Source organism: Meriones unguiculatus, chromosome 3, assembly GCF_030254825.1.
Source record: "Meriones unguiculatus strain TT.TT164.6M chromosome 3, Bangor_MerUng_6.1, whole genome shotgun sequence".
NCBI lineage: Eukaryota > Metazoa > Chordata > Mammalia > Rodentia > Muridae > Meriones > Meriones unguiculatus.
This window is the reverse complement of record NC_083351.1, coordinates 90334711-90349254: the sequence shown is the minus strand read 5'-3', so window position 1 is coordinate 90349254 and position 14544 is coordinate 90334711. Positions and strand designations below refer to the sequence as shown.

General features: G+C 45.4%; 1 protein-coding gene across 1 annotated transcript in view; it reads left to right on the top strand.

Moving 5' to 3' along the window:
- Window positions 1–2276: 2276 nt before the first annotated feature.
- Window positions 2277–14544, top strand: part of Hsd17b3 (hydroxysteroid 17-beta dehydrogenase 3) — a 29075-nt gene continuing 16807 nt past the window's right edge. Inside the window, exons 1-2 of the mRNA XM_021649082.2 lie at window positions 2277–2418; window positions 4004–4050. Of these exons, the coding sequence (XP_021504757.1) occupies window positions 2277–2418; window positions 4004–4050 (189 nt within the window). The remainder of the gene's footprint in view (window positions 2419–4003; window positions 4051–14544) is intronic.

The window sequence follows — 14544 nt, the reverse complement described above, 5'->3', positions numbered from 1 at the left end:
ATTAATGTAAAACAGCATAGAAGTAGAATGAAGACAAATTATGTTATCATCTTAATGGATATAGAAAAGGTTTTGACAAAATTCAACATCCTTCATGACTAAAAGGCATAAACTAATTAGGAACAGTAGGATCAGACCTCACCACAATAGGAACTATTTATGAAAACCAGCAGTGGCTATTATACCAAACATGAAAACGTGGAAAGGATTTCTTCTAAACCAGGAGCAAGAAAGGATGTCTACTCAGCCCACTAGGTGGTGATGACCATAGGTCCTGAGCTGAGCTCCAGTCCGTCCTTCTCCCCACTTCCTTTCTTCCTCCCTCCGTCCCTCTTTTCCTTCTACCCTCCCTTCCTTCTTTTCTCCCTCCCTCCTTTCCTTTCTCCCTCCCTCCCTCTCTTTCTCCTTTCCTTTCTTTCTTTCTGTCTGGCTCCCTCCTCCCATAGTCTCAAGTAGCCCAGGATGGCCTTGAATCCACAGTGTAGCCAGTGATAATCTTGAACTTTTGATCTTCCTACCTCCCCTTCCTGTATGCTGTCATTACAAGTGTCTGCAGTGCAGGGAGTCAAACATAGGTTTTTGTGCATGCTAGGCACACACTCCACCAACTGAGCTGCACATCCAACCCTGAGAAGTGTGTTCTAAACACAGATGTTTGCCCTTTTTGCTCCACTTTTCGTGGTGATGAGTGTTAATATCAGAATGGAAGCCTGCAAAAGTTTTGCATTGGGGATGCAGATTTACTTATATTCCCACAGAAAATGAAAAGCTGTGGATACCATCAAAACTTATAAAGATTAAAACTGAACAGGAGAGGTCTGAAAACCTTGGCCACTGACCTGAAAAGCACTTAGTTCATAGAAAATGTCTCTGTTTATATTTTCCCATTACACTCAGCACAATTAGCAGCTTAAAACACAAAGCAGGGGAATGCAGTGACAATTTTGGAATTTTGGTTTCTTTAAAAAACACAGCACTATTATAAGAATATGTTTTTGTTTTAATCCCAGGTGTGGGGATATAGGGCTGCTTCAGCAACAGCTGGCTATGATGTGCCCTGTGCTCTGGTAGGGCATGATTTTGCCAGCTGCAGATAGTTTCTTCTATTGTGGGGCATTGGGAATTCAGGGGTCTTTTGGAGGGTATTTAAATGCTAGGGCCCCAAGAGGTGTGATAGGTTGTTGGTTGCTTGTTGGATAGTTTTTGGTTGGTTGTTGGATGGTTGTTGGTTGGTTGTTGGATGCTGTTAGTCACTGTTGGTTGAGGTTTGTTAAGTTGTCATATGCAAAGAAGAAATAAGAAAAAATTAGATATCCTGACAATGAAGATCAAGCTTGCCCTACGGAACTTGGAACCCCTAATCAGGAGGAAGTAGTCTAACAATAATGTTGTCTCCTTTCCAACCCCTGACTTTATTCAGGGATCTCTTTCCTTTCCTCTCCATCCTCTCACTCTCTCATCCAGTGTCAGGGGGTTGAGAAGGATGGAGGAAAGAAGAACCTACAAAGTAGCAAGTGCTGGCCTCAGATGAGTTTTTGGTTCACTTTTTGGCAACAGTAACTTCTTTAAAGACTAAATGGCTTGGAAACTTTGAGGGTTTAGTAGAACTTCCTGCATGGACATATATGTAAATCAGAGTGGCCACCTAGTACAGGAACAGCTGGTACAGCTCAAGAGCTAAATTTTAAATTATCTTAAAGTTAAATCTGATTTTATAGAGTTAGTGGCTACTGTATCGCTTTCTCCAAGGTCACATCCCTTCTTTTCTACTTCTCCTCCTGGAGTATCACATACAATTTATTATTTAACAGCTGACAATCAATTTATTAGGATAATTAGCTCAGGTATTTGCAGTGGTGACTTTAATCTCAAAATCTGGCTCAGCAACCATAGAGGAAATCTCCCCACATCCCCTCATATACTCCTCCTTGTTCTCTTTCAAATGCATGGCCTCTTTTTTCCATTAATTGTTATTTTATGTATATATATAATATATATGTATGTATATATGCTAAGTCTTACTCAGCATACTCCACAGTCACAAAAGCCTAACCATACTGTAAAGATATTAGTAAGAATATTTGATTCAAAAGCCCATGAATTGCGAGGTTACATAAAGAAGTTACTCTAATCTAAATGCCCCTGATACATGGAACACACCCAGTGCTCCCGGAAGGAGATCTGGCAGGCCCCCAGGCTGCCTGCCTTGGGAGTCACACAGGGGGCAAGGGCCAGGTTCCAGCAGCATCTTGGGCAAGACAGCTTCAGAGGAGGCCATGGAGCAGCTCTTCGTTTCCGTGGGGTTGCTTGTGTGCTTGGTCTGCCTGGTGAGGTGCATGAAGTTCTCCCACTACCTTTTCCTGAGCTACTGCAAGGCTTTCCCAAGCTCTTTCCTGCAGTCCATGGGACAATGGGCAGGTAAGAGGCCTCACTGAGTCTTGCTGATTTGATTGATCCTGTTCCTTATTCTCATGTCTCAGAATGCTCTGGGACTTCCCATAAAATGAAATGGGTGGCGAGACAGTGTGAGTGGAATTAGAACTGTCTGAAAATCAAGGTATGGATTGGGAGAGAGTGGGGAAGAGACTGTCCCTCAGTTCTCACTCATGAGCCTGTTACTTTGCTAGATTTTCTTCTTTTTGGAGTTTTCCTTATAATACAAATTATAATTAAGGCAGAAACACCTGACTTCTCCTGTACATATTTCTAAACCATGGGCTGGTGTGCTTTCATTTTAACAAAATAAAAGGTGTTTGAAAAAAAATTGAAATTCAAATATTAATTTATTTTTTGAAAATGCATTCTGTGCGTTTATTCACTAAACTTGGCAACACTGTAAACTGTATGATAGATTTTTTTAAATGACCATATGAGAAATTGTTTAGGATGAACTTATAGATTTCTGATTGATGCTTCTTACACTGTGTGTGCACGTGTGCATGTGTGCACGTGTGTGTGTGTGTGTGTGTGTGTGTGTGTGCACATGTAGCCTTACTAAGCCACCTGAGTGTGTGTGGTGTGGAGCTGAATACCCTACCGAGCATACCCTGACCTCTGCACAGCTGCTGCCCACTTAGCCCCCCGGATTACTCCCCAGAGAGCCGGGAAGATGTAGTCAGAGACTGTGGCTTCAGAGTGAAAAGTTTAAGAGGAAATAGCATTATCCTGAGCAAATATGGGATGTCTTCAGGCACAGATAATCCAGAGAGGGACAAGAAGCCCAGTAACCAGGCTGAAAATACTGGGAGGGCACACTGAGAGCCATGCTCAATAAACTTGGATTTTTTGGTTAATTTTCCTGTTTAAAAAAGTGTGACCTAAAAAAAAAAAAAAAAAAAAAAAAAAAAAGTGTGCCCTTTAATTGTTGGTGCTCAGGTCAGTTGCAGGTATATGTGTAGTGGCTTGTGAAAATTGGAATTATGGTGATCTGTCTCTAATTTTAGAATGAGGGGTTTGAAGGCCTGTGGGATTGTTGGGTAGGAATAATTCTCCAAGGTCCTTAGGTCCCTTCACCCCCACACACATTCCTGTGTCCTCTTTGCTGGTTCCCTATCTTCCACAGACATTGGAGGCTGCTGGCCTATGGGTGAGGGAGGGGAAAGACCAGTCACTCTTCAGAAGGAACTCTGAGGCGCTCTTAGGGTGACCACAGGGCAGGGGTGAAGCCACAGCCGGGCACACGTTTGCCCTTGGTGGTAAGGCTGCACCGCCCCGAGCCTTAACAAGCCTGGCTGAAATACCTGCTGGCTTCGCGCTTGGCTGCATTTCAGACTGTGTTTTCAGATTCCCCCCAAAACCACATAAACAACCCCTGGTCCCCAAAACCAAACCGAAAAACCCTTCACTTCTAGCGTTCTGTTGGGGTTACCGAAGGCTGGACTTTTGAGTGGGGAAATGTGGCTTTGTGGTGTTGGGAGTTCTAGATGCAGATGTAGAGATACAGCTGTGAGGAGATGTCGGAAGATGCATTCTGGTGCATCAAAGCTGTCGCTGTTTCTTGCAGTGATCACTGGAGCAGGCGATGGCATCGGGAAAGCCTATTCATTTGAGGTAAGGCAGCTGCTCTCTATGGTGTGGATTGTGGAGACCAGGTCTTGCCGCGTCTCACAGGCTGACCTCAAAGGGTTCTCTTGCCTTAGCTTTCCAAGTAGCTGAGACTACAGGTGAGTTGTGCCGGTCTAGCTCTGTAGCTGTCCTCCAGGATGGCCTCCCTTGTTTTCATGGGACACCAACCCCACACATCACTTTCCTGAGTGCACATGATACAGGCATTCATTTAAGAAATAAAATACCTTTAATATGAGAGTAGACTTAAAAAATCCACAATCTCACCCCTTAGACACCTACAAAAAGAAAGATTTAATTTATGTGTTTGTGTGTGTCTGCTTGTGGAACCATAAAAGGACATCAGATCCCTTGGAGCTGGTATTACAGGTGGTTGTGAGCCCCCTGTGTGGTGTGAGGGACCAAACTCTGGTCTTCTGGAAGGGCAGCAACTGCCATCTCTCTAGTCTAAAACCAGCCAGCTGGCCAGCAAACTAGTGGCATTCAAAGGGGCCTGTGCCTCCACTTAAACTTTAGGGATTTATGGGGCATTTGGTGTTTTATGGTTGTAATTGCACCATGGTGTTTAGAGATTTAAATGCACCCTTAAAAATGTAAATCCAGCCTGGCATAGCAGTGCACACCCTCAATCCTAGCACTTGAGGGGCAGAGGCAGGAAGATCTCTGTGAATTCAGGTCTAGCCCTGTCTCAAAATGAGCCAATCAATCCATCAATCCCTTTTATTTATCCCATACAAATAGAGAAAATGCTGATTCAAACGTATTTTTGTGGGCCAGCTGTGCCGTGTGCAGCTTCTGTGTCAAAGCCCTGGAGGAGGGGCAGAGACGGGGAACTCCCTCAGTCAAGCTGACTAAGCAGTGAGCTTAGCGAGGTGTGGCTCCAGCAGGAGAGGCTGCCGCAGTAAGCAAACGGTAAGAAAACGAGAGGAGGATTGAGGAAGACACCTGGTGCAAACCTCAGGCCTCCACGTGCACACGCACCCATGTGCATGTGAACCTGCACCATGTGTGAGGCCCAAGTTCATGTACACACTCCCCTAAGCCACACCAAGACAGCGTGTGCTTATAAATAAGATCCTAAAATTCCAATGGAAGGAGTAAGTTTCCTAAACAGGGGAGACAGATATTCATAACTTTCAAACCCCATGTGACACATACCATTATTTTTTAAAGTTATTTTTAGTTGTTAGCATTTTTTTATGTCAAAAATTATCTCCAACTTATTTTTTCCCATTTCTTTCTTTATTTGTGCTTAGAGGAGATCCCAAGTCCAAGCTGCCCAAGCCATTACTGTCTTTACCGTCTTGTAGAGCAAGGGTGAGGAGTTAGGAGCCGGGGGCTGGGCAGAGTGGCAGCCCCCACCTGACAGGACCTGCCGCAGCCTCTGGCAGCTGACGCCACCCCTGGGCGGCTGAGTCACTGCCCGCGTCGGGGAGTTCTGCGAGCCTCGTGTTCTGTTCTGTCCTTGACTAATTCTTGTTTTGTTCTTCTGTACAAACGTTTTCATATTTCCTTGTGTCCTTTTAAGAAGTTAATTAATTTTTTTTCCTCTGGGCTTTCAACCTTTCCTCAAGGAGGCTTTTCTCCCTTTCGGAGATTCCATTCTTCTTTCCTGCTAACTGCTGCTCCAGAGAAGAAGGGTTAGCGTAATGTGGTCTGGACCCCACGGCGGAGAACCGGCCGGGTGTCTGAGTCCTCAGAGCTTGCCTCTGGCCGTCGCTGGCAGAATCTATGTCAGCAGATGATGGAGTTCTCCCCTGGGCTTCTGTAAGTGTTAGACAGGGCGAGGAGGGCAGAATGCTACATACAGAACGTTTTACGTTTAGCTCCTATTTGTAGTAAATGTTTAAATTATGATTTCTGCGGCCGGAAAGAGGGTTTACTCGTTGAAGAGCGCTTGCGGCTCTTGCCAAGGACCGGAGTTTGGTTCCTAGCACCCATGTGGTGGCTCACATACAACTGCAACTCTAGTTCAAGGGGATTAGGTGCCCTCTTCTGGCCTCCATGGGTATTGCATGCGCATGGAGCACAGAAAAGTCAGACAGGTAAAATACCCACACACATAAACTAAAAAATAAATAAAATTTAAAATTTTGTTTCCTTTTCGGACATTTGATTTCACATACATTCTCTCACTCTTTCACTGGAGACTCTGTTAGGGTTCTCTAGAGAAATCAAACCAATAATGGAAGGAGGGAGGAGAGAGAGTGAATGCTAGAGCAAGCATATGTATGTTTTGTGGGAGACAAATCTTTAAAAAAGAAATTGGTTCACATTATTCTTTAGTCTGGTTCAAGTCTGCAGGGTAGAGGGGTAGGCTCCAGATCTGGGCATGAGGGTTACCCACACTGTGGAGAACAGATACTTCAGTTAAAATCCTCCAACTGTATTATTCCCAAATAACATACGTACTGACATGCCAACTGTGGCAGCGTATGCCTGTAATTTCAGCACTTGGGAGGTATGTGCAGAAGTTGCTTTCAGCTCCATAGCAATTTTGAGGTCGTCCTGGGTTACGTGAGACCAACAAATAAAAATCAAAAGTCAATAGTAAAGAATACAAACATACACCCCCTTCACAGAAGCCTGCAGAGTAGCTAAGGTTTGCCCCGTGTCTGGGTACCGTGATCTGGCGCCTGGAGCAAGCTGTCCTGGAGGGGCGTGTCTGGGCCTTACCTGTGTTTCCCATTCTGTTATTTCTTTCTCACTGTGTCTCACATCCCTTTAGTCACTTCCTCTCTGCTTGGAGAACTTCTGCTGCTGTTGTTTTTGGGGGTGGGGGGTGGGGTGGGTCTTAGGGAAAGTCTTCATTGATTTCTTCACTATGTGCCCTCTGCGTTTCCTGTCATTCTTGAAGGATAGTTTGGTTGGGTGTAGAGTTTGTAGAGGACAGCCCCTTCCCTTCAGCACTTGAAGAGAACACTGTACTGCTTGGTTTTGGCCTTGATTTTCAGGGACATGTCTGATAGATTTTGAGTTGCTTTTCATCCGTGGGTAGGGTATTGCTTCTCTTTGGCTGCCTTCAGTATGTTTTCTTTGTTTTTAGTTGCCAGAATTATAGTTCTGACATGTCTTGGTGTAACTTTCTCTGATGCTGTTCTGCCTGAGGGTCATTCAGCCTCTTGAAATTGGGTTTCTGTCTTGTCATGTACTTGGAAAATTACGTCTGTTACTTCCTTGAATACCCTTTTAGCTCTGTCCTCTTTGCTTCTTCTGGGACAGGATTGTCAGGCCTCTTTACTGCCTACGTGCATCTCTGAGAGGCCCGTGTGTGAGGCAACTTTTACACGCTCTTGGGCTCTGTTTTTGGTTCATCCCATTCTACTACCAAAGTCACCTCTGGGTAAAGCCACTTTGGCAAAAGCAGTTGCATATCTGTGATCCTGCTATCCTGGAAGTGGAGGCAGGGCATCAGTAGCTCAAGACCATTGTACTCAGTTTGAGGCCAGCCTGGGCTACACATGGCCCTGTCTTGTCCTCCTCCTTTTCTTCCTCACCAAACAGATAGGACTCTCCCCCTCAAACTTTTGTTTTTCGTGTGTTCACTAGGATTCTTTAAGGCACTCTTTAAAAGGAGCTATTCTTATTCTTTAAGTTTGCATGTCATACGTGTGTGTGTGTGTGTGAGCACTGTGTAAGTGCAGGTACCTGAGGAGACCAGGAGAGGGCGTCAGATCCCCTGGAACTGCAGTTACAGGCAGTTAGTTGTGAGTGGCCTGGTGTGGTATTGGGAAGTCTTCTGAATTATCTCTCCAGCCCTCTTGTTAAAACTTTTTTTTTATCCTTGAAAGTATTGTCATGGAATTCTAAAATATAGGCATCTAATTATCTTTTTCTTACTAAAACTTCTTTGTATGTTAAGTAAAAAAACAAACTTTTTTATTGGGTCCTGGACATTTCTGGTAAGACGTCATGGGAATCTGGGTCTGACTTAAATCTGTTCATACAGGTTTTTACTGACATTTCAGTTGAGGAAAGGACCAGGTTTCCCACTTGGTGTCCACTAAAAGCTCTTCCTCCTTGCCACTGCTAGGACAGGGCTACACGGTAGGCCTCCTAAGCAGATGGGAGCCATTTTGAGGGGTCAGGGCTGAGGTCATAGTTCTTTTTCTAAGGTGTATACTTGAGATGGGGTAGTTATTACCTGTGGGGTGTGTGTGTGTGTGTGTGTGTGTGTGTGCTGACTCCGTGGGTATGTGTGGAGGCTAGAGGTTGGTGTCATGTGCATTCTGTGGGCATCCTACATGTTATTAGTTTTGTGTTCTTAGACTGTGTATTGGTGTTGGTCTTGGCAGTTCTGGATATCAAAATGTATCATAGAAATCACAGGCGTGGGGCTAGAGAGACAGCCAGGGTTGAGAGTGTTGGTGCTATTTGTAAGAGCTGGCCTCTGTCCCCAGCACCCACATGGTGGCTCACAGCTGCCTGTAACTCCAGCTCCAGGGACTCTAGCACCTTCTGGCCTCCGTGAACACCACATACAGGCATGCCAGCAAAACATCCATGCACATAAAATAAAATCAGAAAACTAAAGAAAAGAAACACCGGCTTGAGGATGCACCCACAAGGTTTTTGTCAATCTAGCAAAAAGCAGTTGTATTCTAAAAAAAGATGTTATATTCTAGCTTCTGTGTTGATGCTTCCTTCCAGCAGTCTCTTTGACTGTGATAATTGTTTCCTCTAACGGAGTTCCTGCAGCAAGAAGTAAACTGTTTACTTATCAGTCTTATAGAAATTTTATCGTATATGTGTGTGTGTATGTATTTGTATGTATGTATGTATTTTGAGACAAGGTCTCTCTTTGAACCTGGAACTAGCTAGTTAATCCTGCACATCCACCTGTTTCTGCCTCCCCAGTTCTTGGATTACGGACGTTCGTTGCCATCCAGGCTGGGAATTCTGTTCCTCATGCTTGTACAGACAGCAAGGCACCTGACACACCCAGCCTTATCCCAGTCCCTGCCTAGACTCTCACTAATTCTCTTGTTAGGCTTTCCCCTTTCTGATCCTTTGATCAGAGAAAATGAGTTTCTTTGGGATTTGGTTTGCTCCTGCTTAATTAAATGACTCTGGAAATTTCAAGGTAGTGCTTAATGGCGGGAATCAGGGAATGTGCTTTTCCGGCTTTCTGGAAGCCTGTTCTGTGCACATTTTAGTTTAATCCACATTCATCTTCAAAGTGGTCAGAGAGGCTTTGCGTCCTGTTAAAGGAATGTCAAGTATTAACCAAAGCAGGTGTGTGTGTGGGTCAAACAAGACCTTAGAAGGGCTGGGCTGGGAGGCACAGGGTAGGATTCTGCCTCGGACGCCCTTGTCGCCTCCATCTGCACCTGAATTCCAGCCCTGTCTTCTATTCTCCCGCACACAGAGGAAGCCCTGTCTTGCTCCAACCACCAGGCATAGATTAGCAGCCACAAGCACCTTCCTTGACCCAGGCCCCCATTCAAGCCAGCAATTGCTGCAGAGAGCCGGACCGGCAGGCAGTGCATTCTGGGAAATCCCTTGCTTCTGGGGGCTTAACTCTCTGAAAGGGGGCTGAAGTCCCCATATGGGGCCCATCAGCCCAGACTCTCTCATAGTAAGATTGAGTTGTGCTTGAGCAGACAAAGGGGACAAAGCCGCCCAGACAGCACAGTGCCGTCTGAGCCCTCTCTTGGCCCAGACCACTTCACATGCTGCGTGGAAACTCTGCCCAGGAAAAGGCGCCACCCAGGAGAGGCTGGAGCCCACTAGGCAAAGAGCACCCTTTGTGCTAGAAATGCAAATTGTCTTCCATTTAATAGACAGCTTCCCCTTCACGAAGCCGATGAAGTGAGCTGGGATACAAAAGTCCTTCATTCTTCAGTTACCTCTGTGACAGATTCTAACTCTCAGTACCGGTGGAGGTGGGGATTCCGAACGGCGTCATCAGTCCAGAAATGCCATAACTCTGGGTTTACGGTGTTTCCTTCTAAATGCTGTCTTATTTTTAAAACTGTTTGGTGAAATCCTATTTCAGTTTGCGTTTCCCAGAAGGGTGGCAATAGTTCTGTGTATGTTTTTGATCTGAAGAGATAAAAAGAAAACAACAAAAAACTTCTATACATAAAATAAAAGCAAACAAATCTTTCTTTAAAAAATAAACCCAAAGAAAACTCTTAATTATATGTAGATAAAGATATTGGAAACATGGCAACAGTAGCAAGAGAACTTGGGACCATTTAGAAGGTTCTTAGAAGGTGCTTTCCTGTCTGGAGCTTTGGTGAGTGTCCTTCCTCCCTCCCTCCCTCCTTCCTTCTTTCCTTCCCTCTTTTCCTCCCTCCCTCCCTCCCTCCCTCCCTCCCTCCCTCCCTCCCTCCCTCCCTCCCTCCCTCCTTCCTTCCTTCCTTCCTTCCCTCCTGTCCACATTGCAGCCATGTGGTGAAACTTTTCAGTCTGCTCTGAGTAAAGAAACCACCGCATATGCCAGGTTTTCCAGGGTGAGTGTCTCACTTCTCCTGGACAGAGAACTAAAGCTGCGGCACCTGCCTAGAAGAGGCAAGCTCTAGTGTCTGAATTTACCCTGTAGGTTTAGCCTCTCTTCCCTGAGCAGGAGTGAGGGCCCTGGGCCCCTATACCCTGCTCTCAGCTTCTCTCACGCCTCTAGACCCACCCTTCGCACACGCAGTGTCCTGGAACTCACTCTGTAGACCAGGCTGCCTCAAAACTCAGATCCACCTGCCTCTGTCTCCTGAGTGCTGGGAATAAAGGCGTGCACCACCACTGCCCCCAGTTCAATTATTTCTTGTGTGTGTGTGTGCGTGTGTGTGTGTGTTTTATATCCTAAAGAGACCTTTTCCTTTAGAAGGCTCGATACTTCAGTCAGTGAGATAAACTGACAAAGTCAGATAACATGCAGAAGAACCTGGATCTCAAACCACCCTAATCCATGCATGTAAGAGACCCACAAGGGGACAAGACAGCTGGACTTAATGCAGGGCATAAAGAGATGGTACCGGGCAGGGAATTGGTGATAGAGATGAGGGTCTTCCAGGTCTCCCCTGGGGAATTGTCACACTTCGACCTGTGTGTGTGTGAGAGAGAGACAAGAAGGCCTCTGCCCGCATCTTCGTTTCCTTTATGAATATTTATGTGTGTCATGTTTGTGTACATTAATGTACACATGGACGTCCTTGGATTGGAGCTGGAGTTACAGGTGGTTGGAGCCATCTGATGTACGTGCTGGGAACTGAACTCCTATCCTTTGCAAGAGTAGTAAGCACTCTTAACCACTGAGCCATCTCTCCTGCCCCTTGTTTTTATTTTTTTCTTAAATAATTAATTACTCAGTTCCTTTGTTCATTTTTACAAAAGGACAGCATTTGGAAAGGCTTGTTTTCAAAGGTCTGCAGATTCTCTGAGAAGCCATCTCAAAACACGCCACAGAGTGTATTTAGTGTGAGGTACTTGACTCTTCTACTCTTTTGGGGAGCTGTGATCCTAGGGTGGACATTTGGACAGGCCAAATAAAGATTCTGTGGTATGTTGTTTCCGGGAAACCGCACGCCTGTTGCCAGCCTTCAGGAATGGCCCTTAAAAGTTGAGTTCAGTTGTTGTTGTGCTGTGGTGTGTGTCTGTATGTCTGTGTTATAGTGCCAGCCAAGAGTACCACCTTATCAGGAAGCCTCTAGCTAGCTAGTATTGAACTTCCATATTGTACTCCACTGCCAATTTGTTTTTTATGAGACTGATATGATCTGATGCCACCCAGGAGAAGTTGAGGTCTCTTATTCACCAGACTATAGTCTGAAATATAGAGTCAGCTTTTTGCCACATTGATATGTATTCTTGGTTGTTGATGGCCAAGGAATTCCAGAAGCAAAAAACACTATGCAAGGTCATTTCTTTCATCCTCTTTACCTGGGTGGTTTGAGGGCCACTCCCCAGCGTCTAGGAGGGCCCCCGAGTACAGTGTGGCAGACGAGAACAGTCACCATTACGAGGGCAATGTTCCTGGTGGCTGCAGGGAATGGCCCAGCGTCCATCCTTGCATTAAAGCCACCAACACAAGGAAAAGAATTGTCTTGCCCTGGCCTTGGAGACCATCATCTCTTTCCCTGGCTCTGAACAGGTCTGTCTTATCCCAGCAGAGAAGCTCAATATCCAGCCTGTGTGACTGCAGCTGCCCCAACCCCCAGTTTACCTTTTCTATCTGGCCTTGTTTTAAAAATCATTCATGCTGAATGTGGTCCACTGATTTTTTTAGTGTTGTAGAGCACCATTATCACTCTTTAAGAGCATTCCAGGGTGTCCCATTTTAGTTATGCTTTCGTCAGTCAAGAGAAACTCACGTTTTTCCTTTATGTTTGTTCCTGTCTCAGGACAGGCATGAAAATTGACGACATCCCTGAGAAAGGAACTGCCGAGGCTGTGTTTCCTGGTGGTCAGCATTAATCAATGATGGTGTTTGTTCTCTAGAGAGGCTGAAGTGCCAGGGTTATAGGCATTCCGCAAAAAGAGAGAACTTGATCTCCTTTTATTCTTTTAAAGGATTATGCAATTTTGGAATGATTGGTTTTTGGAATGTTTGGTAGAATTTACCCAGAGGATAATCTGTGATTGGAATCCTCTTTGTGGGACAATTTAAAATATGTATTTATAATCTTATTGTCTTATTATTTATTTATTTATTTATTGAGACAGAGTTTCTCTGTGTAACAGAGTCCTGGCTGTTCTGGAACTTTCTCTGCAGACCGGGCCTGCCTTGAACTCATAGAGAGCTGCCTGCTCCTGCCTCTGGAGTGCTGGGATTAAAGGCGTGTGCTACCACTCTGGGCTTGTTTTTGTGTTTTTTTTTTTTTTTTTGAGTCTCTCTACATAGTCCTGGCACTATGAAATATAGTGTTCATCGAGTTCCCAGGACTCAGGAGGAAGGCTCCACCCCCACTTCAGAAAATGAGAGGACCCCAGGAGAGACAGGGCCACGGGCAGTGCAGCCAGTGTCCCGTCAGCCTCCCCCGTCTTGTGGGTGCTCGCTGGGACTCTCGTGTGAGGATGTTTGCTCGGATCTCTTCTAGAGCTAGTGTCCAGGTTCAGAAGCCTCCATTTCTCTGCCCCTTTCTGTTTCTACTAAAGCAGTGCCGTAACTACCTGCCAACCTTTCAACTGTTGTGTTTCGTTTCGTTAATTAAAATAAAATTTTAATTTAATGTCTTCCTATGAGTGTGCGGGGGTGTATGTGCAAATAAATGTTTGCCACAGTATGTGTGTGCATCTCTGTGTCTGTACATGTGTGTGTTTATGTGTGTGTGTGTTTGCAAGTGTGTACATAAGTGTGTTCATGTGTGTGTATGCCTGTATGTGTGTTCGTCTCTGTGTGCACATGTGTGTATGCGAGAGTGTGTGCTCATGAGTGTTTGTGCAGGTGTGTGTGCATGCAGGCAAATGTTTGCCACAGTGGCAGGTCAGAGGACATTTTTGAGTGTTGGCCCCACCTTCTGCCTTGCTTGAGACAGGGTATCTTGGATGCTTTGTATGCCAAGCTAGCTGGAGTGTCCAGGGATTTGATTTTCTCCACCAACTATCTCATCTCAGCTTTGCTGCGTGAGCAATATTACAGGTGTGCGCTACCTGGTCTGGCTTTGCACGATTCTGCAGATCCAAACTTAGCCCTCATGCTTGCAGAGCAATGGCTTTGCCTCCCCACACCATCCTTCCAGCCTGTTTTATTTTACTATGTTCTTTTTCAATGGAAAAATTAAGAATAACGTTCATAACTTTTAAAAAAAGACAGATTCTTCAGGGTGTATATGCTTCAATTAAAATTGTGTTTGTTTTTGAGGCAGAGTTTTGCCACATAGCTCAAGCCAGCCTCAAACTTGCAGCAATCCCCCTGCCTCTGCCTCCCATGTGCTCGGATTTACAGGCGCATACAGCATACCTGGCTAGAATTACTAAGTAATTGCCCCCTTTTCCCAAGGAAATCAAGAGTGCCTCCCATTTCGGAGAATCCTTTTGTGTTGCTCAATGCAGCTTTAAGGCTTGCTGGTTTTCTGTCCCTCTTCTGAGGATGGTGGCCTTTCTTGTTTTAAAAGGTCTCTAGAGGCTCTTCCCTGCTGGTCTCTCCCTTTCACTCTGCCCTTCACTGCCTTCCACAGGTGTGTTCAGGGAGGAAGAGGCTGCATGCAGCACTGTTGTGCCATCCTGGTGCAGCCTGGAGGAGAGGAGAGTCTTCTCTCACTCATCTTGGCTGATGTCAAGGCTCATGTCCTGTGCCCCATGCTCAGCTCTGGGGCACAGAGAGGTTCTTGGGCTAATGGCTTTAGAAAGAACTGGAACCCAGCACCCTTATCTGGCTTCTTTGCCCCAGCTCTGGTGCTGGCGGGGCCTGTGAGTTTAAAAAGGTTCAGGGATTTTGATAACAACTTCATTGATTATCTCAAAATTGGAGAGAGATTTTGCATATTTGAAACACAAATGATCCATATTTGAGATTACAGATGTGCTAGGGCCCAGAGGTGA